General features: G+C 28.2%; 4 protein-coding genes across 4 annotated transcripts; all 4 read right to left on the reverse strand.

Moving 5' to 3' along the window:
- Positions 1 to 2,997: 2,997 nt before the first annotated feature.
- LOC115713952 (peroxisomal membrane protein 11-4) lies at positions 2,998 to 4,840 on the reverse strand. Its single transcript, XM_030642440.2, has one exon. The coding sequence runs from the start codon at positions 3,771 to 3,773 to the stop codon at positions 3,093 to 3,095; it is 681 nt and encodes a 226-aa protein (XP_030498300.2). The 5' UTR covers positions 3,774 to 4,840; the 3' UTR covers positions 2,998 to 3,092.
- A 79-nt stretch (positions 4,841 to 4,919) lies between these two features.
- LOC115713951 (uncharacterized) lies at positions 4,920 to 9,510 on the reverse strand. The gene is made up of 9 exons (XM_061114779.1): positions 9,250 to 9,510; positions 8,988 to 9,167; positions 7,917 to 7,992; positions 6,983 to 7,112; positions 6,704 to 6,818; positions 6,157 to 6,248; positions 5,996 to 6,065; positions 5,805 to 5,891; positions 4,920 to 5,444 (listed from the first exon to the last, which is right to left on the reverse strand). Exons 1-9 carry the CDS (start codon positions 9,379 to 9,381, stop codon positions 5,349 to 5,351), a joined length of 978 nt encoding a protein of 325 aa, XP_060970762.1. The 5' UTR covers positions 9,382 to 9,510; the 3' UTR covers positions 4,920 to 5,348.
- Positions 9,511 to 11,118: 1,608 nt separating this feature from the next.
- Positions 11,119 to 18,207, reverse strand: LOC115712615 (D-3-phosphoglycerate dehydrogenase 1, chloroplastic). The gene is made up of 5 exons (XM_030640919.2): positions 17,391 to 18,207; positions 13,454 to 13,830; positions 12,929 to 13,039; positions 12,204 to 12,299; positions 11,119 to 12,094 (listed from the first exon to the last, which is right to left on the reverse strand). Exons 1-5 carry the CDS (start codon positions 18,025 to 18,027, stop codon positions 11,423 to 11,425), a joined length of 1,893 nt encoding a protein of 630 aa, XP_030496779.2. The 5' UTR covers positions 18,028 to 18,207; the 3' UTR covers positions 11,119 to 11,422.
- A 3,552-nt stretch (positions 18,208 to 21,759) lies between these two features.
- On the reverse strand, positions 21,760 to 25,255 carry LOC115714652 ((R)-mandelonitrile lyase-like). The gene is made up of 4 exons (XM_030643402.2): positions 24,994 to 25,255; positions 24,405 to 24,878; positions 22,812 to 23,847; positions 21,760 to 22,048 (listed from the first exon to the last, which is right to left on the reverse strand). The coding sequence occupies exons 1-4, from the start codon at positions 25,091 to 25,093 to the stop codon at positions 22,003 to 22,005; spliced, it is 1,656 nt and encodes a 551-aa protein (XP_030499262.2). The 5' UTR covers positions 25,094 to 25,255; the 3' UTR covers positions 21,760 to 22,002.
- Positions 25,256 to 25,873: the final 618 nt, after the last annotated feature.

The raw sequence follows: 25,873 nt of genomic DNA on the forward strand, positions 1-25,873 counted from the left end.
CCCCCTGAACTGTAATTCACGTCAAAATCAAACTTTCATTAGTATAATTAGACAAAAAAATTTAAATCTAACAATATCAATAGTTCAGAAAAAAAAATTTATCCACCTAAGAACTTGATATGGTATAATTTGATACATTGCAAAAACCAAATTAGCCAAAATCTTATTAGCCTTTCTTTTCTTTTCATTATTATGTACACATTCTCTTTTCTCTTTTCTTTTGTTTTTTTATCATCTATTTTTCTTTTTGTTTTCTTATACTTTTATTTTTGGGATAAGATCATGTCAACGAATGTGTTGTCTTCATCATCTATTTCTCACTTTAAGAAAAAATAGTGTAATGATAGTGCACAATATGAAAATATTTGTAAGAGTCAATAATGGATAGAAAGAAACTTTCCTTTTTATAATAAATATTAAAAAAAAATATATAATCCATCATTTAAAAAGAATGTAATGATACATTTTTATTTGTTTTGATATTTAAAATAATTTTTTAGTTAATTTTTTTTATAGTCATGTACGCTATAATTATTTAAAATATCCTACAAAATTTTAAAAAATATAACACAATGAAAACAGGGTTTAAACAATGTATTTCAAGCGTGTGAAATAGATAATTTGTACACTGCATTTTATATTATAAATTATTTTAAATTTTTTAAAATTTTATAAAATATCTTAAATATTTACAATGTAAACGAATATGATAAAGACAAAAAAAAAATTTAAGATAACCAAATAGATAAAGAGTGCTTAGCATTCCTTTTAAGGAGATATATTGTAAACATACTCATAAATATATATACACAGGGACGGACCCAGTAGTGCTTATATGGGGGCTATAGCCCCACTAATAAAAATATTGCCTTTTAAAAAATTAAATGTAATTTTTTTAATTTGATAATTGTAGACTAAAATAGTAGAAAAGCCCCCATAAAATTAAATAAATCTAGTAAGAGTGATTATAATATAGGTATAAATATTTTTTAATGATAAATAAGCCACCACAAAGTAAAAATGGATCTGTCACTGTATACACATATCAATTTTAAATTAATTACTCATTTATCATGTTAAGCATTATTCTACAAATATTATTTTATAATTATATATAAATAAATGGTGCATAACATATATTTTATTTTTAAACAAACAACACAAGTATCTCATGTTGTGAGACTTGGTTTGACTATTATTTCTTAACTTGAAAATCAATAATAATAATAATAATAATAATAATTAGGAGCAAATTTACTTAACGTAACAAATTATCAACTACGTTAAAAAAATAAAAATAATAGTGAGTCAATTCAAAGAAGAAATTAATTTAATGCAACCATACCAACCTAATAAACTATAAATATAAAATAACATATATTTGAATTAATTTGACTAATGTTCAGGTGAAAAAGCATAAAAAAACATTTATTAATTTATATATTATATTTTTTTGAGAGAATTTATATATTATTTATTTATTCTAAAAAATATTTTTTTATTTATGGTGAGCGTTAGGCTGGTCTAATTATATGTGCCATAAATATGTATATTAATATAATAATCATACTAGAAGTCTAGAACAATTGGAATAAACCTTTTTTTTTTTAAAAAAAAAAATGTATATATAATTGATAAAAACACTTTCAAATCCAAATTCCTTTGTCCCCCATCTCAAAAAAAAAAAAAAAAAAAAAAATTACAAAAAAAAAAAAAACATTTGTCCCAAATAAAAACAAATAAATCTTGCTACTTCTTTCAACACCAACCAAATAAAAAAATGAAATTTATCTCAGAAATACATAAAAACAAAACAACTAAAAAAAATTACAAAAATATAGTTGTATAAAATTTGAATTTTTCTTTTTTACATTTTAAAGATTTTATTATAGAAAATACAGTCTTTTAATGTTTTCATGATATATTTTTCTGATGTACTCTTGTTATTGTATCTTGTTATTGTATTGTTGATTTTTTGATAATTGTATATTATATTTATATTATTTAGATATTATTTTTCTATTACTTTCATATAATTTTTTTTTACTATTTTTATGTTATTTTTACAGAACACCATAAAAATATACAATGATCAGAATGGACTGATAATAATAGTAATGTTATGCGTGAATGATTGAGTAAGAGTTCAGTAAATGAAGATGAGATGATCATTTAAGACTCTTAGGTTCTCCTTTTATAGAGTCTCTAATGATCAGACTCTTTCATTTTGAGAGATGAACGTGGGAAGTGATCTTGATCTTGTAGCTACTAAGTTCTCCTATTCTTTATATTTAACTTGATCTTGTAGCTACTGAGTTCGTTTTAGCTCTGTAATTTGGTCAAAACTCAATATATTTTAAATGAATAGACTACATTTACTGATTTGATTTGAAGGATTGTAATTTTGATTTTGCCTGTAAGAGTCATTTGGGCATGATACAATTTTTTGCCACTATATATATGTACCTAAAAGTATAAAATTTTTACCAAAAATACTATGTTTTGTAAATTTCCCTAAAAAGTTTGTGTATTTTGAGAAATGAAACCAATAATAGGAGAATTTTATTTTGTTATGCAACACTAAAATATCATTTGATTTACTCTTGTTGATAAGCATTATTAATTATTAAGTTAATTTGGCATGTACCAATTCGTGCCTCTTGAACTTCATCCACATCACACTCACTCACGTTAGTAAAATTAAACAAAAATCTATAAATTTAACAATTTCAATAGTTCGAGGAAACTTTTAACAGCCTAAAAATTTCAAGGGGCATAATTTAGTACTTGTCAAAATTTGAGGAGCAAAAATTCTAATTAACCAAATTATCATGTGAGATATTTTGTTTTCTTTTTCTTTTTCAAAATAATAAATTTGATCCAATACAAAATGAATGAGAGAGAGAATAAGAGTTATTTAATTCAAAATAGCACGTAATTTCATTCAATACAAAATGAATGAAAGAAATAATAGTACCACCAAACAAGCAAAAGAAATATAATAAGTTGAAACATTAACTTAATTAATATTGTAAATCTTTAAATATAATAAAATATGGCTATATTCACATAGTTTATTTATTCTTTTATGATTATGTGGGCCAATTTCTATACCAACCAGCCCAAGCAGAGACCAGCCCACTAAGCCCAAGTGTGAGGACATGATTACAAAATGGATTAGGCTCAATTTCAGCCAAAGCAATGAACAAATCAGCAACATTAGCAGCCACACTCATCAACCTCATTACTCTATCAACTTTAATCTTCTTTATACTCTCACTCACTTCATCATCATCACTCCCTTTTTCCTTCAAAAGCTTTCTCTCTTTCTCTACTCCCTTTTTTAGCATTATCAAGTCCATTACCACGAAAAAAATGTACCCGAAAGACTCACCGAAAGCCGATATGTAGCTCATCTTGGTAGCAAGTTTCGGGTCCAAGGTCCCGATTCTGGAGAGCCAAAGAAAGTGGTCGAAGAAGAAGTAGACCATTTCTCCCGCGTTAGCCAAAACACCGAGGAATTTGAAAGACGGGGTGGCACCTGGGTTGCGCCTTAGGGTATTGAAACCAGTTAAGAACCGACCTGTTCGAAAGGCTTTTCGACTTAGCCCTGATGCTACTTCCCATTGCTTGAACCTTTGAGCCATGTTCGGGTGAGTGGACTCGGCATGCCAGTGGACCAGTTTGGAGACATATTGAAAGGTCTTGACAAGTTTGTCGATTCCATCTCTCTTGGCTAGAAATATGACCAATTTATCTACTGTGTCATTCATGGTGTTATGAGCTTAAAGTGAGAAAGATGGAAGAAAAGTAGAAGTGGAACAATATTTTGTTTTGGGGATTAAAAGGTTGGTGTAGAGATAGGAAATTTGTTAACATTATTGATATTAGAAGACAAAATGGAAAAAAATAGTTAGAGCCACACAAAAAAGCTATAGCTTTTGGATAATAGATTTGGAGTGAGTGAGTGTGAGAAGAGAAGCTTGTGGTTGGACTTTATTGAGTTATTGATTGAGTTTGAGCCTCTTATTTTGTCTCTTGCTTATTTTATAAAATACTAAATTTATAAAAAGAGAAATAAAAACTCTTATGTCATAAAGTCATATTATACTTACTACAATCACCATAATAAATAAAAAAAATGTTAACCATAAAATAAAAATCAAGTCTTTTGGTGTCTAATTTAGATATCACTACTAAGTATTATACTGCTATTAGTGTAATCAAATTTAAAAAATCGCTAACTATTCACAAACCACCACTTCATAGTAGTGATGCAGGTGTCCAATAACAATGTTTCTAAGTATACGAGACGCCCGATTAAGACAAGACGAATTATTAAGGGATTATTATTAAGGTAACCCTTATAGAATGAGGCACTTATGACTCAAAACTTGAGCCAACAAAATAGGTAAGAACATAAAAGTTTTATCTTTTAGTGTATCCACAAAACCCTCCTTTTACTAGTCTTAAATCACATTTGTATTGCTTCTTAGCTGTGTTCAACGGTTACAATTTCACAAAAAAACAAAACGAAAAAACTAAGAACAAGAAATCTTCAGCAAAGAATCTGTCTACCATCAAAAGTAGAAAGAATATACACAAAGCGATTTTCATTCGAAATAGAACGATGGTTTCGAGCTTACCTTCTTTAGAAATGTTTCTCGGTTGCTTGTCAACTGCGAAAACAAATTTAAAAATACCTGAAAGAAGAAAGAACACACACACAGCTGCTACACTTTGGCCTCCTCATGAGTAAAAGCTCTCTTCGGTTTTCGAATGAAGATCTCCTGTATATAATAATGCCTAACAATTTTGAGTAACTACTTCTCTACAATATATAATCTTTGAATATGAACACAACAATACCAGATCCCTGCTTATGATGGAAAATGATATATTATATATATGCCATGAAATGAAGAAATTTAATAAACCCTAACACAGAATAATGATGTGTTGAGAAAAACAATATGTGTACATAGAAAGGTGGGGCAAGTCTAAATGTTAAAATGTACAGAGGAGTTAATTCGATATGAAAAACAAAATCAGACCCGATCTGCAGCAATAAGTTGAGGCGGGTTTCACAACATACAGACAAATGCACGTCTTGAAATTTAACAAAAAAGATATAGAGCTAGCTAGCATGGTAACATGACCGAAATGGTATGTCGATTGATGCCACTAATGTGAATTCATTTCATTTGCATGAGTAGTAGGAGAAATGTTTAATGATGATGACTTGATATGAAATGGGATGGATGCATGCAACAGCTGCAAGATGAGTAGTAGTAGTATTTGTATTTTGTCGAAGCATAAGGAACAGAGTACACCCCCGTTCGAGCTAGCTACTGATATGTCATAGCCGGTGGAGCTCCATTGGCAGCAGCAGCCGGTACACCCATTGGGAAGCCATCTTTCCTCTTCCCAAATGGATTTTTCGAATATGTACTCAGGTGTTAAGGAAAAGTATAGAAAACAATTGTAAGATAGATACCAAAAGATGAAAGTAAATATAAGATCAAACTCCTCATGAGATCGCATTCACAGTATAGATTTAAGTCTAACTCCCAGTTATAAAAATTACCCAAGTCTAATTTTTAACGTTTAAGTGTCAAGTCAATGACCACATGGCAATTTCTGATTGGTCTAGGTTATTAAATTTTTATTTTTTAATTGATAATTCATTTAAATATACCAACAAGAAAATGACACATGAATTTATCTGCAATCGAGAGTTAAATTTAAGTATTTACGCCGCAAGTTACTCAAAAAGAAATATTATGCAGTGAACAAGTTAAAGGATATTGTATTCTCATGCCAACAGAACCTGAACTAGGAATCACTGCACCCTGCAAATTGTGGTGCACATGGGTTGCAGTGTTCAAATCCTGCAACGAAGACAGAAACCACATCGTTACACAATAGAAAGATAAACATGCAACTAACAATCAAATAACAAGTTTATAGCAGAGAACAGATAATCGAAACTTACTTCAAACTCGATGAAACAGACAGTATGTCGCTCCTGTCTCAAGATTTTCATTTGCTTAAAACCTGGCTGCCTGTGTACCGAAATTTATGACAGAAAAAATTAAGATTACTAGGTTACCAAATGACACAGATAAAATTAGCAGACTTTAAGGAAGCCCGTACACGCTGAACAAGCCTCTCAGTTCTTCTTCGTTTATGTTCTCTCCGAGATTGCCAATAAACAAAGTATTACATGGTGGATTATCTTTTGTGTTCTGCAATAAATTGGCAACAAAAAGACATTTATCAAGAATGAGAAAGCAAACTGATTCTCTCAATAAACCATTCCTGAAAGAACAACCAGAAAGTCTAGTCGAGGTTAAAAAAAACATGGGGACATTAAGAAAACAAAGAAGACAGAGGAAGCAGCCGCAGAAGACAGATGGCATCTACTTTTCTCTATGATCATAAATTCAGAAATCAAATTGCTTTTATTTAAGAGTTATTATTAACTTCAATAACTTTCCAAGATCAAAGAAGAAAGGTTAGACGACGGGCACATATGATCATCAGTTAAACAAAAACATAATATTCGTCAAATCTCTATACTATGTAGTCATGGTACTATAGACATATATAATTCGCTAAATTATACAACCAATTGGAAAACATGTCCCAAAAGACCAACAGAATATTTTTTAATGAAAGCAGAAATAGAACAGAGGATCACCTGGACGGGTACATAGCTGCTAGGTGCTGGCACAGGAGCGGGAGCAGACATTGGTACGGGAGGAACAGGATAGCCTCCGTAAGGATCAAAAGGAGGAGGCGGTGGAGCCATATACCTGCACCATACAAGTATGTAAGTAACAGAAAATAAATATATTAAAAATATTGAAGTTATAAGCAGTGCAATAAAATAATAATGCTAGCAAGACCGAACACTTTGCTAGTGAGACAGTGAAATGCGTAGACTATCAAGGCAATTAGTTGAACAAGTAATTTTTACCCATGATGTGCCCAAACAGGTGGTGGAGGAGGATGAAAAGGAGATGGACTTGTATAGCCAGCATGTGAGTAGTCGCCACCAGTTCGCATACGCTTACTTTGATCATAAGCATTTGAATCTGCCACTATTCCTATAAATTAACTGAGATTAGCACATTTTATCAACCAATAATAAAAGATAATAGATTGGGTATCATTTGTGTTAAATTTTTTGCAGAAATCTAGGGTCCTCTACCATTATAGAGGTTAATTAAGCATGCTTTTGATGACATGCATAATGTTTTGAATCTCATAAACTAAAAAAAAAAATAGTTGTTAGACCTCAAGAGTAGCGGAATATGGTAGAAGAGAGTAAATAAAGGGTGTAGATGAGTCATTGTAGTGAATGACAGTTTTATAAGCACTCCTAACAGTTTCTCTAATCTGTCCCTTAAAATACATTACCAAAATTCTACTTTATCTATTCTATAGCAAACTTTTACATTACATCATTCATCAGCATTATTCATTCCTCTAAAAATTTATGTAAAATATAGCATTTGTTGTATACCATATTTTTTGATAAATTTGTATCTTCTCCTCTCTATTTTAAAGAAATTACCAAGTTTGGAGCATCTATTGGGAGTGTTCTAAGTGGAAATTGGAAATAGGATACTATAAATAAGTGAGTATAGGGAGAAAGGTTATGCATGAATGGAGTATTCTCTAATTGCATCAAAGTCCAAAAGTACCACTATCCTTTTCTGTCATTGCTTTCCCTTTTGAGAAATACAATGAACAAAAGCCATGGCTGAAATGGCTTTAGTTTCCCTAATGTTGTTTTATTGAATTTTCTACTGTTGCTTGCTGAAATCTGTACTCAAGAAGACTGGTTCAAATCATTAACAAACAAAACAGTTCTTGAGAAAAATTCAAATCCAATTATCCTCACTCACCTCTTTTAACAAAAAGATTTTTCTTGGCCATCTCAGTGTGCAAAACCGACTTCGAATCTGCATCAAACACCATATTCTGCAAAAATCCCAACAAAAAAGAAAAGGGGCTTATTCAAAAATATTTTTTTTATGTTTTATTTATAATTTTACGATCTAAAGTTTTTATTTACAAAAATACAATTCTAAAGTTTCAAAATTACTAAATACGATGTTCTCAGCAAAAAGTAAAAAACAACTAAAACACGAGAATTCAATCTCACAACAACTATAAAACAACGAATATCGAACAATTTACTGAAATCCGTATTTTTGTAAATAAAATTGTTCAAACTGTAAAAATAAAAATTTCTCTGTATTAACATATTTTTGTAATTGTTTTCAAATTTTTAGTCTATCATGCAAAAATTTCAAAAGAAAAACACTTTTAACACTTAAAAATAGCTATTTGACAAAATAAAATTTTAAAGTTCCAAAATTACAATTTTCTCAACAAAAAGTAAGAAAACAATAAGAAATCATTCTCATAACAACTATAAATCAACTATAAAACATCCAAAAACAACAAAAAAGAAAACCAACATCATCACAACTATAAATAAACTATAAAACAAAAATAAAAATCAAACTGATTACTGAATTCCATATTTTTGTAAATAAATGAGTTTAAATCGTATAAATAAAATTTTCCATTTTTTCTGTCTTTAACACTTAAAAAAGCTATTGAACAGAATAAGATTTTAAAATTTCAAAATTATAAAAATACAATTTTCTAAGCAAAAAGTAAGAAAACAACAAGAAATCAATCTCACAACAACATTAAATCAATTATAAAACATTCAAAAACAACGAGAAAAGAAAACCAACATCATCACAACTATAAATCAACTATAAAACAAAAAACAAAAAAAAAAATATCCAACAGTTTAATTGAAGTCTGTATTTTTGTAAATAAAAGAGTTTAAATCATATAAATAAAATTTTCAAATTTTTCTGTGTGTTTAACACTTAAAAAAGCTATTAAACAGAATAAGATTGTGTTCCAAGCTAATGAACACAGATTAGATACTAAACCTGAAGAGTATCTTTTGCAGCAATGGCTTGCTGAGCAGAAGCAAACAAAGCAAAACCCATTGGCTTCTCCCCTTTAGAATTAACTTGTGAAGCCTCATATCCAGGTAACCATCTCAAAAGATTCTGAAGTTCTCTCTCTTTAACATCATCAGGAAGACCCGTAATGAAAATCGTTCTAACCTATAAACAAAATACAAACAATTGCATTTAAATTTTCTTCAATTGAGCTGAATTTGAGCGAAATGCATCGAAAAATACTAACCTCATCAGTAGCGGAACGATTAGGGTTTTCCACGAGTATGGGAGGAGGAGCTGTACCAGCGGCGGGTGGAGGAGGTGGTGGGGCTGCTTGTGGCCATTGCTGGTGGTAGGGGTGAATTCCGGCACCGGCCATTTCGAAGTTGCCGCCGGCGAATTGAATTTGTATGGTTGAGATCGGAAACCCTAGATTGGATTGGACCACTCGAAAAAGGTGAGCTTTTTTTTCCCTCTTTTCCTTTTATTTGAGACAAAAACTCAAGAGTGAAGAGTGTGTATTATTTTACTTTAAGGAGAAAAATATTAAAAGTTAATTTTGTCAAAAATAAAGTGAAACTTTATTTACCAAAATTAATCACTTCAAAAACGAAAAAAAAAAAAAAAAACTATTTAGAATTTTAGGAAATCACCCCATATGATATACTATTTTTAATTTGTTTTTTAATTTTTACGATTTGGGTTGCTCCAGTAGATTCTATGTGGGTTGCTATTTAGATTGTTCTGTTTGTTGCTATATGGATTTTCATAAAAATACAAAAAAAAAAAAAACTAATTTAAAATGTAAAAATAATAAAAAAAAACCCTAGAATTTTTACTTGTTGAACTATGATTTATGTATTATTGTGTCCATGAACTTTTTAGATCGTTAAAAATAGTTCGTGAACTATTCACAGTATTGTAAATCAGTCATTTTGTCAAGTTTGTCACACATGATAACAAAATGATAACATGGCTGATTATTAGTCAGTTGCCACATGAGTGTCATGTTCATGCCACGTGTGTAATTAATTTGAAAAAATAATTTAATTTTACGTAATTTTTATAATCATTAATTAATTTTTAATTTAATGATCTTTTAAATATACATAATTTTTATTTTTTTTTTAATGTTAAATTATACATATGGTGCTGATATGGCAATTGGCTAAACTGCGATGCCATCTTTTGTTTATCATGTGTTATAAAACTTAGAATGATTAATTTACAATATTATGAATAGTTTAGGGAACATTTGTAATGGATTGAAAAGTTCACGGGTACAATGATACATAGATCATAGTTCAAGGGAAAAAAAATCCTAAATAGGAAAAAAAAAATTACCAAAACTAATTTGATGTTTTGATAAATAAATTTAGAAAACTTTTTAGGTAAGTAGGGTTGTCATTTTGACGAAAAAAATTAATTAAGTACTTAAAGTTTTGAATTTGTAAGTGACATAAACTCAATAATTTTTTTGTTAGCGGCACGCATAAGTATCCAATATTTGTAAAATTATAATTTTCCTCTGATTAAGAAGATTTGAAAGCAACTAATAATACACATATATTTTTGTCTAGACCAAATGATTTAGAATCTGGGCTTTATATGGGTAATAACAAAGTTTGTAGTACCCAAATTGAAGAAAAATTATAGTTTTACAAATATTGTGTACTTATGTCGCTAAAAAATATTAAATTTATGGCACTTAAAAATTCAAAACTTTAGGTACTTATGTCACTATTTACTCTACTTTATATTATGATTTACGTTAGTTATGATTATAGTAGGTATTCTATAATTTTTGAATAATTTATAATATTGAAATAAAATAAAAAATTAATTAATTTGCACGCATATAAAATAAAACAGACATAAAATAGTCAAATTTTGTTTGGTTGTTTTTTGTTTTTAAAAAAAAAAAGAAATAATAAGTAGAGTGTCTTGTATAATGCTCATCTACTTATGAATTTTCTGTTAAATTTATTTACCAATAATGTTTCCTTGTTAAAAATAAATATGTAAATTTGTTGTTCCTACAATAGTAAAAAAATTGTTTTTCTCAATAAAAACACTCTTAAATTTGTTATTCAATTTATTAAAAATCTAAATAAAGTAGGCATAACATAAATTACATAAATCAACAAAACCTTGACAAAAATCAACAAAAGTTTACATGTTACATTGACTCAACTTGGATAAAACTAAAAGAGCCATAAAAAGCCACAAAAGCCTCCCATATCTATTGGGGAAATACTACAACAACATCACTAATAGACAACACCCAAAAATAGATTACAAAACAACATATTACATAACATATGACACACAAAGTTCTATATAATAACCTTTTTATTTAATTAGGAATTTCCAACCATCCATTTAGACCAATATTCATACCTAATTTTTGTTCTTTCTTTCTATAGATTAAGGAACACAAACTCTTCAATAGAAGGTACTTGTCCAATTTTCAAAAGGGTATCCTTATTAGGCTCTTCATCAACACCAATTGCCATAATAGCCTTTCTCTTAAGGGCAATTCTTCCCACACTCATAAAACTCACATTAACATTTTGCGAAGCCAAAATGTTCCCAACTTGACCAATCATGCCCGGTTGGTCAACTTGTCTACACAAAATTAGGTTACCTTCGAGGCTAACATCCACATCGAAATTCCCAACACACCTCAAATGAGGCACACCGTATTTCACTTTCCCTTCAATCTTTACCTCTCCATTTTCCACAACCGAGCTAGCAAACCTAGACTCCACACCCGAGATTCGAACCTCGATTGAGTCAACTGGGAACTCTGGGGATGTATCAACCCTGACTCGCTCTTCGCTTATTCTTAGTCCTTTTTGTTTGGCTGTGAAATCTGCGTTCACTAAATTAACAATAGAGGCCGATATAGGCTCGATGATGCCCTTGATGATCATGGCTCGAAGAAGTCTTGTGTCGAAGTCATCTGGGTCTCGAGCTGTTTTGTAAATAACTCTTACCGATTTGATTCCACTTCCTCCAGCCACAAGTTGCATAGCTAATTTCCCAAGCTTCTCAGCTAATGTTACATATGGAGCCAACTCGGATAGAACCTAAAAGCACATAACATAAAAGACAAAACAAAACAAAACAAAACACTTTGCTTTAAGTAAAATTATGAAAATATACTTATTCCAAGTGACTAAATCATGATATTATTACCTCAGGAGGGACCATTGGTGCATTGACAGCAGTTGCAGATAGTTCACCATTCAAGGCTCCAACTACAGCTTCTGCTATTTCTATGGCTACACCTTCCTAAAATGTGTATAAATCCATTATTAGATATGGAGTAGGATTAGAGCATAGAGACCCAAATTTTTCTCATCAATAAAGATTATACTAATACATATACATTGAACTATATATATACATATTACATTTTATCTTTATTAGTAGGAACATCTATATTTTTGGTATCTAAAGAAATAATAACCCAATTTCTTTTTATATGACGATATACATTATACTTATGCACCACATGTTAATCTATCGTTTTTCGGGAGAAAGAAAGCCCTTAAGCTCAATCAAATTCCGCCAGTTCGAGTTACCATTGTTGATCTAATGGTAACAGTTGGTATCAAGAGTTGATACCAACATAATAAATTTTAAATAATTTATGATACTAAAAAAAATTAAATATAATAAATTGCATACGTGCATAAGGAAACACACGAACAACTAAATGTTTTAATCCTGTTTTCAGTACAGAGAAAGAATTGAATTATAATTTCTCTAATTGCTAAAAATAAAAAATCCCAACCTAAAGGTACCAAAAAAAGTCACTACTATAAAACTAATATTTAAATATATATTTTTTCTTAATTTTAAAGGGATCATTAGACATTTTGACATATATATATTTATAATAAATCATATATTAATACCTGTGCTTCTTTTGTACTAGCTCCAAGATGAGGTGTAACAATGACATTTTCATGTTGCACTAGCTTACTATCCTTAGGTGGAGGCTCTTCTGTGAACACATCAAGTGCAGCCTGTATTTTTCTCCAAATTTATACAAAACAAAATTAGTTATAGATATATATATATAAATATATAAAGAGTAATTAACAGCGAAATCCCTTTATTTCTTAAATTATACACTTAACTCTTTATTTTATTTAGTGATATGATTCTTTTATTATGTTTATTTTTTTTTTATAAATTTGAAGTATCAGTTAAATATCACCGTTAAATACCAACTGGATGATCACTGTATACACTTGTGTATACGTGAAAGTAAGACTTCGAAACTAATACAGTAATAATCTAGTTGGTATTTAACGATAATATCCAGCTGATACCTTAAATTTACGAAGAAAAATAAATATAAGAAGGTTTCACTGTAAATAATCCTATAATAGTCAAATAATTAAGACACTAAACAAAAAATGACCATAATTTTCAACCTGAGCAACAACTCCAGCATCAAGGGCTCTAACCAAAGCCTCTTCATCAATAACACCACCTCTTGCAACATTAATAATCCTAACACCCTTTTTCACTTTAGAAAAAGTGTCATCATTAAAGAGTTTAGATGTGGTAGGAGTGAGAGGCATGTGGAGAGAAATGAAGTCGGCGGTTGAAACGGCTTGGTCGAACGACACCAACTCTACCCCGACACCACGAGCTCTGTCGGCGGCTGCATATGGATCGTGCGCAATCACGTGCATTCCAAGCCCTTTTGCTCGCCTCGCTACCTCCGATCCAACCTTTCCAAACCCCATAATTGCCAAGGTTTTTCCCACCATTGACACTCCTACATACTTGTTTCTTTCCCATTTTCCTGCTCATAATAGTGAAATTGAATGATGACATTAATCAAAATCAAATGCATGAATTGGTAAGCTTTTTTTTTTTTTTTAAATGTTAATATATAGCATATAGATTTATTGCAGTTACCTATGTACAAAATTTGGTGACAAAACTCACTAAGCAATAGATTTTATTGCAATTAACTATCTATGCAAGAATAATTTAAATAAAAATTTAATAGTATTTAAATTATTTTTACATAAACTATTGACTTTATGTTATCAAAGTAGTTAACTAAAATAAATATAACTAGATAATTATTTGTAACAAATCAAACTACATAGTCTCCCATAATTATTTCAATAAGTATAATATTATCTTTTTAAAACAGGGATTCTTATTTTAAGATCCTAATAATATTTGGAAATTAAATTTTAATCAAAAAAATATATATAAAAAATAAAAAATAAATATTCCAATATTTAATATAAAAGAAAAAAATTATATGGAAAAATAAAAAATTAATTCAACTAAAATTTTCATACCATACATGAATATTTTCTTTTGTTCTATTCATACTTTATTATTATTTCTCACTAAAATCCAACTTTGAACATAGTCAAAATAAAATTGCACAAATCTCAACATCAGAATAGTTGCACAACCCAACAAAACAAACCAGCTTAAATTATTTAAGCATGGTGTTGATCAAATCAAATAATGATTAATAATTATTGACCAACTTGCTACTATACATAATAGTCAACCCATATTACCTAGAATCTATTTAAATAGCTTTATTTAAAATCAATTAAAATAGTTTATGTCTTCAAAAAAAAAAAAATAAGATAGTTTATTTTTTTTTAACCTTTATTACACATACTAAATAATATAACTATAAATAAAAAAAATAAATAAAATCTTATCACATATTGATATAGTGTATATATACTAAATAAAATATCTATATTTACATAATAATATATTGAATTTAATGCGTCGGTACAAAAGCATCCAATGCCATTTTCCACTTAGATTTTAATATCACACCTAATTTTTTATTTAATTTTCTCTAAACATCATTTTCATACCTACTTCAATAGTAAAAAAAATATGAATGAAGATTCAAATTTGGCCCCACCAAATTAATATATTGTGGACAATTTTTTTATTATTATTCTCAAAATTGGAGAATAATCAACATAATTATTGAATCTAAACATATTAAAAATAAATAATATTGAATTTAATTGTCTTTGTGTTGTGTAAGCTTTACGAAGTTTTTTTTCTATGATTTCTTTATTTGGTCATCTTATTAAAGATTGTAAGAAATTATTTGTTCTTTTGAGAAATATTTCTATTATTTTTAATAAAGAGTCCGTTAATATGGTAGCTCACATCTATGTTCGAGCCTTCATATTATACTCTGATTGTAATTTCAGTTTCAAATTTGTTCCAACTAATTTGTTACCAAGATTAGTAGCAAAAGTTAATAGTTAAGAAAAATGAATTTTCTATAAAAAAAATGACAAAGAAAAACTTCAAATAAAATATATATATGTGTAAAATATTTATTTATATATTATATGCTAATGAAATTCATATGTGACATAAATAACTCTACACCTAACCATATTACTTTTCTTTAATTTTCTAAATTTAATATGTGGGGACCATAAATTTTTCAACAATTATTTGGATTTTCTTACCACAAGTTTGGAGTCAAATTTCAAAATTAAAAATATATATTTTAATATTTATAAAATAAAATAAAAACAAAACAAACCAACAAGTATTTTTGTTTTCACACAATACAATGATCTACATGATATTTTAAAGTGTCCATTGTTATATGATGTAGATGTGTGATTAAATGCAATTTAATATTAGATCACACGTGTTTAAGTTCATTAATTTTTGCTATAAATTTTCAAAATAGATGAAAATGTTGGTTTGACACAATTTTAAAAAAGAAATTATAATAAAAAAATATTTGATAAAGAGTTAAAAAAACAATTTATTAAAGAATCTACCGAAAATTTACAGTTAAAATTAAAATTGTTACAACTCAAAGTTTAGATTTTGAATTACCTTAATTATTAATTTTTTGGGTAGTTAATAACCTAATTATACTAAGTACATGTGGTGTAATATAATAATATTTACGGATGAGTTTGGTACATTGTATTATATCGTATTGTATTATATTAAATTTTATTTTCTATCATATTTTTTTTGTAATATTATATTTGGTATTGATTAATATATAAATATATATAATATTTTAATATAAATCAAAATTTAACATATTATATAATATTTTACACTATAATTTAATACAATTAATCAAACAAATTTTATAAATTTAATTTAATATTAGATTATGTGTGATTCAATATTAAATTATATATATAATATATACATATGCCATGTTATTGGACACCCAATAACTATTTACTTTTTAAAATTTAGATCTTGAAACAAAATAAAAGAAGAAGAATTGGACAAATTTATAGCTATAGATGGACAAAAGTTCATGGATCTATAATCAATATAATATCCAAAAATTGACTAATAAATAACTTTTTTCACATGTCTAACCAAAAAAATAAAAAATTAAAAGTAACAAAATTTTCTTAATTTATTACACAAATTATCAATTCATTTTATTCCTTATTAATCTCACCTCATCATGTTGAAAAACACAATAACTAATAATTAACTATTTTTAAATCATGTGATTTACACTATTAATTGTTTGGATATTTAGTTTAAAATAGTAAATTTCACATGTATTTTGTAAAAAAATATTAAACCTTGGACATAATTTTTATAAAAAATAAATCAAATTTTATTTTTACAAAAATTAATTTTATATATTGATTTTCATAAATATATATTAAATAATAATCATTCAATTATTTTAAATCTTAATTAACAATTGAATTATTATTATTATTACTTTAATATAAAAATAGTATATAAAATAATTCTCTTTTTTTTAAATATAATCATAAATCTTAATTAATGATAATGATAATAATTATCATGATTATTTTAGTAATTAATTAATTAATATTATTATTATAAATGAAAACAAAATGAAATTATAGTCTTGTTACTTTTTTATTTTTAACAAAAAAAAACACAACCTAATTAAACTTTTAAAAACATAATCATGAATCTTAATTAATAATAATTATTATTATGTTTTAGCAATTAATTATTACCACCAATTAACAAAACAACTTAAATTATAATTAAAATTCATATAAACAACCCACTTAAAAAAAATAGTATATAAAATAATTTCACTTAAAAATTATTATTATTATTATTCCATTAAAGTTTTTATCATCAAAAACACAGCATAATAATTAATTTTTTAAAAAAAAATTAAAAAAATAGTATATAAAATAATTTCACTTAAAAATTATTATTATTATTCCATTAAAGTTTTTATCTTAAAAAACACAGCCTAATAATTAATTTTTAAAACATAATCATAAATCTTAATTAATAATAATATTTATTATTATTATCTTTTCAGTAATTAATTAATTAATTAATTAATTAATTAATAATTATTACCAGCTTTAATGGAAGCATCAGCCTGAGCAACATTCCTAGCCATGGCGGCAAGCAAAGCAATCCCATGTTCAGCGGCGGCGACGGTATTCGCCGTCGGAGCATTAACAACCAAACACCCAAACTCAGTGGCGGCGCTCAGATCTACATTATCAATTCCCACACCGGCTCTACCCACCACCTTCAATCGCCCATTAGAGGCCTCAAAAACCCTACGACTCACCTTAGTACCGCTTCGGACGATCAACGCATCACAGTCTGAGATCTTCGAGCAGAGATCGTCCGGTGAAAGATCGTACAAGCATTCCACGTGGCCGAAATCGCGAAGAACTCGGAGACCTGCTTCTCCGAGTTTTTCGGAGACTAAAATGGTGGGTTTTGGTGATGAAATTTCTTCTGGGTATTTTTTTTGGGGTGTCGTTTTGGTTGTGGGTGTTGTCGTTTTGAGTATGCTATGGATTTTTGTATTTGTGAATTGGGTTGTTTTTAGTTGTGGTTTTGATTTTGATGAGGTGTGGAGGAAAGAGAGGGATTTGGATTTGGATTTTGATGATGAATTTGAAGATTGAGAGAAGAACAAAGATGGTGATGATGAAGATGAAGAAGAGAAGATCTTGTTGGGTTTGGAGGAAAGAGCCATTTTTGTTTTGGGAAGGTTAAGATTTGAGATTGTTAATATGAATTTTTGTTCTTTGTGTTTTTTTGATTTGTATAAATAAGAAAGAATGAAGAAAAAGTGGTTGGTATATATACAAGAGTAAAAATAGTGTAATAATAATAATAATAATAATGGTTTACAATTTTTGTGGATAAATATATTTTTGAGCATTTTATAATGAGAAATGTTAAGTGAAATCTTAAGGTAGTAGAGGTATTTATTGGACCACGTTTAATATTTTTAAATTTATTCAGATTCGATTCAATTATATATTAGATGTTAAATTTTATTATCTTATCTGATCCAATTAATTTCAGTAATTATGTTAATTGAATCGGTTCCATCTATTCATTAGATGTGTTTCATAGCGTAAAAGGCTAGCGATATTTTATAATAAAAAATGTTAATAGAGTTAACTGTTAAGCATTACTATATTTTAATATTGAGTCTAGTAATAGTATAAATTAATTTAGAGAAATGCTAAAAGATATTAATGGTACTTAGAGTTTTCTTACGTGTTATATTGTTATTAGTCAAGTTAAATATCGAGTTTTATGTGCATTGTTATTGGACATGAGTGTTGCCTAACACTATCTGGAGGTGATATCTTACGATTAGTTAATAATATTTTTTAATTTATATGAAATTTGATATTATTTTTTTAACGTATATGGAATTCAATACTTAATTACATTAATATCAATATAACACATGAGTAATAGACATGGTAACTATTTTAATATTTTTCACTAATACGTAAAAAAAAAAAAAAATTGCTAATCAATTACAACATCTAACATCGAGAAATGCTAAAGGGCACCACTGGTGCCTAGCACCCTCCTACGTGTCAATATCGCTATTGGTGCAATTAAGTATCGGGTCCCATATAGTTTAATATAATAATTTTTATAGAGTATCGCTAGCCAAGGTGCAGTCATTTAGAAGGTCTTTGGCCACCGCGCCAATGAGCATGAACAATGAACATCTTAAAATGTCAATTTTGAAGCGTTGGATTTTTAATTTAATTAATTGTGGGTATGAGTTGGAATTTTTTTACAGCCTCACATGATAATAATGACAATAAAAATGAATAATAATGCACGTACCTACCCTACAAGAAAGGAAGATGCATGGGCTTTTTATATTTGGTTTAATTTTGGACCTTTGATTAATATGCTTTATGTTGTTGTTTATGTATAAAATAATATCAAGTGCTATGCTATCACTTCACTACTACACACTACTCTACTTGAGTGCTACATTTACTCATGATAAAGAAAAATAAATAGTACCTTTGTGAGGTTTAAGATCCTATTGATACAATTTAATATCTAATCATCACGGACGGCTATAGGTATAGGCGAGCTAAGCTCGCGCTTAGGACCCATCCACTTTAAGAATCTAAATCAAAAAATTACATTTTTAAATATATATATATTTTTTTAATAATTTTTAAAAATATTATTTATCTTTATAGTAAGAGGGTTATGAATACTAACTAACTAAATGCTCGAGAACCACAATTTTCTGAACAAATCAAAATGGATTTCATTTTAGAATCTCCAGTTAAATAGATTTTTTACCGACCATAAAGGTCCCCCCAACTGAGCATGAAGAAGAAGAAGGAGGAGGAGGAGGAGGGGGCGACGGTAGGGCAATGAGAGAGAGAGAACGAGAAGAGAAGAAGAAAAAGAGGGATTGGGGTTTTTTTTTTATTTTTATTTTTTTAAAATTGTATTTTTAATTTTTAATTTTTTAATTTTTTAAAAAAAATAATTAATTTTTTATTTTTAAAATAATTAATTTTTTATTTTTTAAAAATATTTATTTACGTGGACCAATAAAATTGTGTCCTTGTACACTGCGTACACGTGAACATTCCAACTTGGCACTTAACACCCAAAAATGAATGGAAAAGGCTAAGTGCTAACAGAACTTGGGTTTAGGAGGTTTTACCACCAAAATTTTAGAATTGGAGGTTAATTGTAAAAACATGGTCACTTAAGGAGGTTTTGCCGCAAATAACTCTAATTAAAAATAACAAAAGGTTTATATTTTGAGAACTACAATCAATGCTCTTTCTAGATGGGATATAAACAACTTTTACTCACTTTTGTAGGATTTTTAATATGCTTTCAGTTTGTAATTTTTCTAGTATTAATATATCTAGTAATTTTGTTATTTATAATGTGTTTAAATAGACGTATGCTCACAACTAGTATAATTTGCTCGAACTATTTAGCATCGCAAAAAACATTTTATGCAATTATCGTGAAATCTAATTTATTTTTTGAATTTATGAATTACTTTCTTTCAAAAAAAAAAAAAAGAATAAATGACATCGACAAATGAATGTATAACGTGTTTGTTATGGGAATAAGTGTTAGAATATGGAGATATTTGAATAAAATTTCTTATTTGGTACAATTTTTTATGTGAGAATATAATAGTTTTTACATACTCTTTTTTTTTTAGATAAGTTTTTACATACTTTTAGGACTCGTTTGGAACGCAGTATTAGGTCGTATTGTATTGTATTATATTGAATTGTATTTTATGTAATATTTTTATGTAAAACTATATGTGGTAATAACTTTTATGGACACCTAAATATATAATATTTTAGTATAAATTAAAGTTTAACATAGTATTATATAAAAATATAATATATAATCCAATTCAATATAATACAATACAATACAATACGATCTAATACAGCGTTCCAAACGAGCCCTTAGAGGGTAATATAATATGAATTACCTTTTTACATTTAGTTTCATATATTTCTCCACAACATCCTCATGGAAACCAACGATTCCTTAAAGTCTATAGGTGTTTGTCTTCCAAACTATGTGGGATGTTCACACGTAGTAACTTCATAGTTCATAGTATAGATGCTATTAGGTTACCTTTTTTTCTTTCCTTACTAGATAAGATTAAACTAGTCAATGCATGCATGCATGCACTTTAATTATCTTCTATGTATAAATTTTCAAAATTACATTATTAATTGTCAAAAACAAAAACAATATATGTATATCTAAACAACCCAAATGAATAAGGTAAATTTGTATTTCCCATGTATATAAGCTCAATGAGTTGTTTCTATCTTTACATTTTCTTATTATCTAAATTAATAAATTAAGAAAGAAAGAAAAAAAAGTGAATAATTTTCAACTTTTATTATGGATGGAATAATTTATTATTTATTTACTTTTTCATATTGCATTTTTATAAGATAAACTTGCAAAGATGCTGTCCCCCATATCATTGGAATGAAAAATATATTAAAAAATGGTCCATTTCTTATAATGTTTTTATGGTGGAGCAACCACTTAAGATCCCAATTCACTCCTCTCATTACTTTTTTTTATATATAAATAAAAACATCAATCATATTATTATGTAATTTGGAAAATTTTGGCAAATTTCTCAGTACAAACGTTTTCATTTAAGAAATTATAACTTAATTTTTATATATATATATACATAATTATATTTATTGTAGTTATACTTATAGCATAAATCCTAATTTTGATTTTTGATTTTTTTTTTCAATAATTTATAATCTTATCTTACTTATTATAAAAGTGCCTTCTTAGTGTGATATTTGTAAATTATTTTGCTCTTACAAATTTAATCTTATTACAATTCTATTTTCTTTTTTGTCTCTATTCTCAAAATCACAAGTTGAAGTCAAACAATTATACATAATTGCAAAAAAAAAAAAAGATATAATTAAATATTGGCAAAATCTTTCTTCACATGAGTTTAATTTGAAGTAGTAGTACTACTACATTTACATTAAGATTTACATTATTCAAATCTTATTTTCCTAAAAAGAATAAACGAATCAACCAATTTCTAAAAATTACAAAAAATACTCAAAAGCTTGAGTAAAAAAAACTTGAAAATGAAATTAAAAAAAAAAAACAAAACAAAAAAAAAAGACAAAAATCATTTTCCTCTCATTCTTTCTTTGATTATCTTCAAACCAACATATCTGTTAAGACAAACAAACACAAACTTTGAATCAGTCTCTTTATATATTTAATTAGATTTATACCATTTTACACCATTAATTTTTGTTAAATACCATAATTTTAGTCTTAAAACATAATTCTACAAAATTTAAAATTCAAGACCAACTTAATAATTACTTAGAGAGAGAGAGAGTCAAGATTTTATGAAATTTTCCAAAACTCAACTTATATATATGGCATTTATACAAAATATATGTTTATAAAATGGTATAAGTAAAATATTTTATGAAAAATCCTAAAACTTAAATATGTGACATTTATATATTAAAAAAAGAATCATGTTTATAAAATGGTATAAATCTTATTAAAAAGAAAAATAGACAATTAAGCTATGACAATTTTCAAAAACTTAATATTATTGAAAAGAAGAAAAAAATAGACAGAGAATAGTGAGAGTAAAGAGTGTTGGCTATTATTACCTTCCAAACATCATAACAAAGATTTTAAGAATTTTTCACTAAAAACTAAACTTATCTATATATGGCATTTATGAAAAATGATGCTTATAAAATGGTATAAATCTAAATGAAAAACAAAAAATAGTGCAAGTAAAGAGTGTTGGTTATTAGTTATTATTAGCTTCAGAAAAACCTTTTCAACAATATATATATATGTGGCATTTATGAAAAAAGATGGTTATAAAATGGTATAAATGTAAATGAAAAGGAAAAAAGAATAGTGAAAAGTAAAGAGTGTTTGGTTTGGTTACTAGTTACTAATTACCTTCCAAGCATCATAACAGTAGCTTGAGGATTAGTGCCAGGAGAAAGAATAAAAGTTGAACCATCAACAACTCTCAAAGAATTAATCCCAAAAACCTTGAAATCACTATCAACAACTTTGCCAACCAAACACCCACCATGATAATGCCAAATAGTACTAACTGTCCTTGTACAAAAATCAGCCATAACTTGAAAATTAGTGTGATCATTAGGCAAAGGAGGTCCAATAAACCTAAACTCCCTATTCCCAATCCCATCTCTAAACTTAAACTCATCCATTGAACTACTCCTCAAAACATCACCAATTGCCTTAGTACCATTCACACACTTCTCCAAATCCAAAGGGTTATGAAAATAGTTAAACCTCACAATAGGGTTGACCCTAACATCAGTTGAGGCCAATGAAAATGTCCCAATTGACAAGGGACCATTGATCTTTGACATGAGTGTTGCGACGGTCAAATAGAGCGGCGAAGAGGGTGTCCTAATGAAAACCGTTCGTGCTGGGGCCGCGAAAGGTATCACATTGGAAGCTGCTTCGATGTAAGCACCCGAAGGAGTAATGCCAACAACTTGAATTAGTGATTGTTCTAATGGCATTGGTGGTACAATTGAGATACTATTTCGGGGATTGTCATACAAGAATCTTCCCACGTAGGGAAGATCATGGGTGACCGGGATTCGCCACGAAGAAAGGTAGTTTCTTGAGCCAATACCACTTAACATAAGAAGTTGTGGACTACCAATTGCACCAGCTGACACTAAAATCTCACCATTCTTTCTTAACATTGCATTGTGACACCTTCCTCTTCTGTCTCTAAAAACAACACCACTTGCTGATTTTTCTGAGTAACTCTTTGGATTTGATATCATAATTTTCTCAACACTTGCATAGATCACTACTTTCAAGTTACTTATTCTTGAGTAGAATAGTAGATCTGCTGCACTGTGTCTTCTTCCATAACTGTCAAATATTGTACCACCAATTTTTGTACCAAATTTGTGCTCTAAACTAAATCCATTGTATGGGTTTACACCTGTTTAACACACAAAACTTTCATTCAAAAACTAAAAATGTAAACTTTGAATTACTAAGTAAATAAAAAAACACTAACTTCAAATCAATTAGTAAAAGTGCAATCTTTCAATTACTAAGTAAAAGAATACTAACTTTAAATTACTAAGTAAAAATGCAAACTTTAAATTAGTAAGTGAAAATGCAAACTTTCAATTACTAAGTGAAAATGCTAACTTTCAATTACTAACTAAAAATGCAAACTTTAAATTGGTCTCTCTTCTTCATTATATAATCATAAAATAACATTTTCAAATATAAATAATAATAAATTATTGATTCACACTTGTTAAGAACTAAAAACAAGTGAAAAAACAAAAATTTTGAATCATTTCTCAATCTTAACTTTTTTTTTTTTTCTAACACAAAATTTCATACCAAATTCCACTTAATTTCAATAAATTAAAAAAAAAATCAAATTCAAATAATTAATTAAAACACTAACTTGAATCAATCTTAACTCAAATCAAATAAAAATCTGAAAAATAACATATTTTTATTCAAAAATAAGAAAATTACCAGCTTCTTGTAACCCATCTCGAACACCCATTTGCCAAGTCTTAATCTCAGGTCTAAACACAATTTTCCTCTCAACCCATTCATATGAATCGTTGACCATTTTCCTATCCCAGTCAACCCCAGATTTCTCAAAGAACTCTTCCTCGGCTCGGCTATAGAAGCCGGCGTTAATGGCGCTACTCCCGCCGAGAACTCTCCCACGTGAATTAGGAACCCCATCTTCCGACGTAAATGCTTGAGCCGCCGACTCGTATGCATCGGCGTCGGCTAAAGCCGTCAAGAAACCCTCTTGGAACATCACATTTCGATCGGCGTACGGCGCGCCGCCGCGTTCCAAAACGAGCACGCGGAACGCACGTGACAGAGTCGCCGCTAATGGACAACCGGCGGTGCCGCCGCCGACGATTATGTAATCGAAATATTCCTCGGAGGGGAAACGAGTGGCGTTGATTACGAAACTTCGGTAATTGGCTTCTGCCCATTTGAAATTAGCAAAACCCATGTGTCAAAATTTGAACTTTTTCTCGAGAAACAAACAGAAAATGAAGTGAGAAAATTAAATTAAATAAAAAAATAGGGTTTTTTTTACCTTGACGAGGGATTTGCTGTGTTGTGACGATGGTGGCGAAGAAGGTGAAGAAGGAGACTAATATGAAATGTGGTTTGAGATTGAGAATTGGTTTTCTCATTATTGGGATGGGATTTTCTTGGGTTTTCTTGGAGGAGTGAGAAATTTTCTTGGAGGGAAAAAAAGAAAGAAAGAGAGGGAAATCATAGGTTTGGTTAGTTAGTCGTTAATTTCAGTTTGAAAAAAGAAAACAAAAAATTACATCCTAACATTTAAAATAATTAGGTTTGAAATCATTTTTAAAAATCACTCTTAATTTTTTTTTTAAATATTTTATGTTAATTTTAATATTTACTATAATTTTATTTTTTCTTAATTTTTCTAACATTATGTATAATCTTTATTTTTTAAAATAAAATTTCATACAATTTATTATTTTGATTTGTTTTGTTATAATGTTTAACATATAATTTATTTTTGTTTAATAAATATATTTTTTAAAAATATAAGTTAGAAGAAAAAAAATTTGTAAGCTTTCGACAAGCATCTAGACTAAATTTGTACGTGAGCAAAACATTTCTAGTCAGTTAAGGTGCGTTTGGAATTAAATGTGTAATTACTAAGTAGAGTAATTACTAGGGTAGTAATTACACTATATTTTAAAATGCAAGGTGTGTTTGGATATGAGGTGGTAATTACATATGAATTCATAATATCTTGTTTGGCAAAATAGTTAGTAATTACAAGGAAAATGATATTTTTTTTAGTAACTAATGTTTAATATGGAAAGTTTTTAGTAATTACACAGTGTAATTACATTCAATTCTCATGGGGGGCCATGAGAATTCGAGAGTGTAATTGGAACCCCTCAATTACTTCCAATTACACAGTTACAGTGTAA

This window comes from Cannabis sativa, chromosome 4 (genome assembly GCF_029168945.1).
Source record: "Cannabis sativa cultivar Pink pepper isolate KNU-18-1 chromosome 4, ASM2916894v1, whole genome shotgun sequence".
NCBI lineage: Eukaryota > Viridiplantae > Streptophyta > Magnoliopsida > Rosales > Cannabaceae > Cannabis > Cannabis sativa.

Bases quoted from the DNA above. Each gene is read 5' to 3' on its own strand.
- LOC115713952 (XM_030642440.2), bottom strand. From the start codon at position 3,773: ATGAATGACACAGTAGATAAATTGGTCATATTTCTAGCCAAGAGAGAT.
- LOC115714652 (XM_030643402.2), bottom strand. From the start codon at position 25,093: ATGAGAAAACCAATTCTCAATCTCAAACCACATTTCATATTAGTCTCC. The intron at 24,879-24,993 runs GTAAAAAAAACC...TCAAATGGGCAG, and splicing joins ACAGCAAATCCCTCGTCAAG to AAGCCAATTACCGAAGTTTC. The intron at 22,049-22,811 runs GTAATTAGTAAC...TTGTCTTAACAG, and splicing joins ACTGTTATGATGCTTGGAAG to ATATGTTGGTTTGAAGATAA.
- LOC115712615 (XM_030640919.2), bottom strand. From the start codon at position 18,027: ATGGCTCTTTCCTCCAAACCCAACAAGATCTTCTCTTCTTCATCTTCA. The intron at 13,831-17,390 runs GTAATAATTATT...TATTATGAGCAG, and splicing joins TGATGCTTCCATTAAAGCTG to GAAAATGGGAAAGAAACAAG. The intron at 13,040-13,453 runs GTTGAAAATTAT...AGAAAAATACAG, and splicing joins ATGCTGGAGTTGTTGCTCAG to GCTGCACTTGATGTGTTCAC.
- LOC115713951 (XM_061114779.1), bottom strand. From the start codon at position 9,381: ATGGCCGGTGCCGGAATTCACCCCTACCACCAGCAATGGCCACAAGCA. The intron at 7,993-8,987 runs GTTTAGTATCTA...GGATTTTTGCAG, and splicing joins CTGCAAAAGATACTCTTCAG to AATATGGTGTTTGATGCAGA. The intron at 7,113-7,916 runs GTGAGTGAGGAT...GTTAATTTATAG, and splicing joins AAATCTTTTTGTTAAAAGAG to GAATAGTGGCAGATTCAAAT.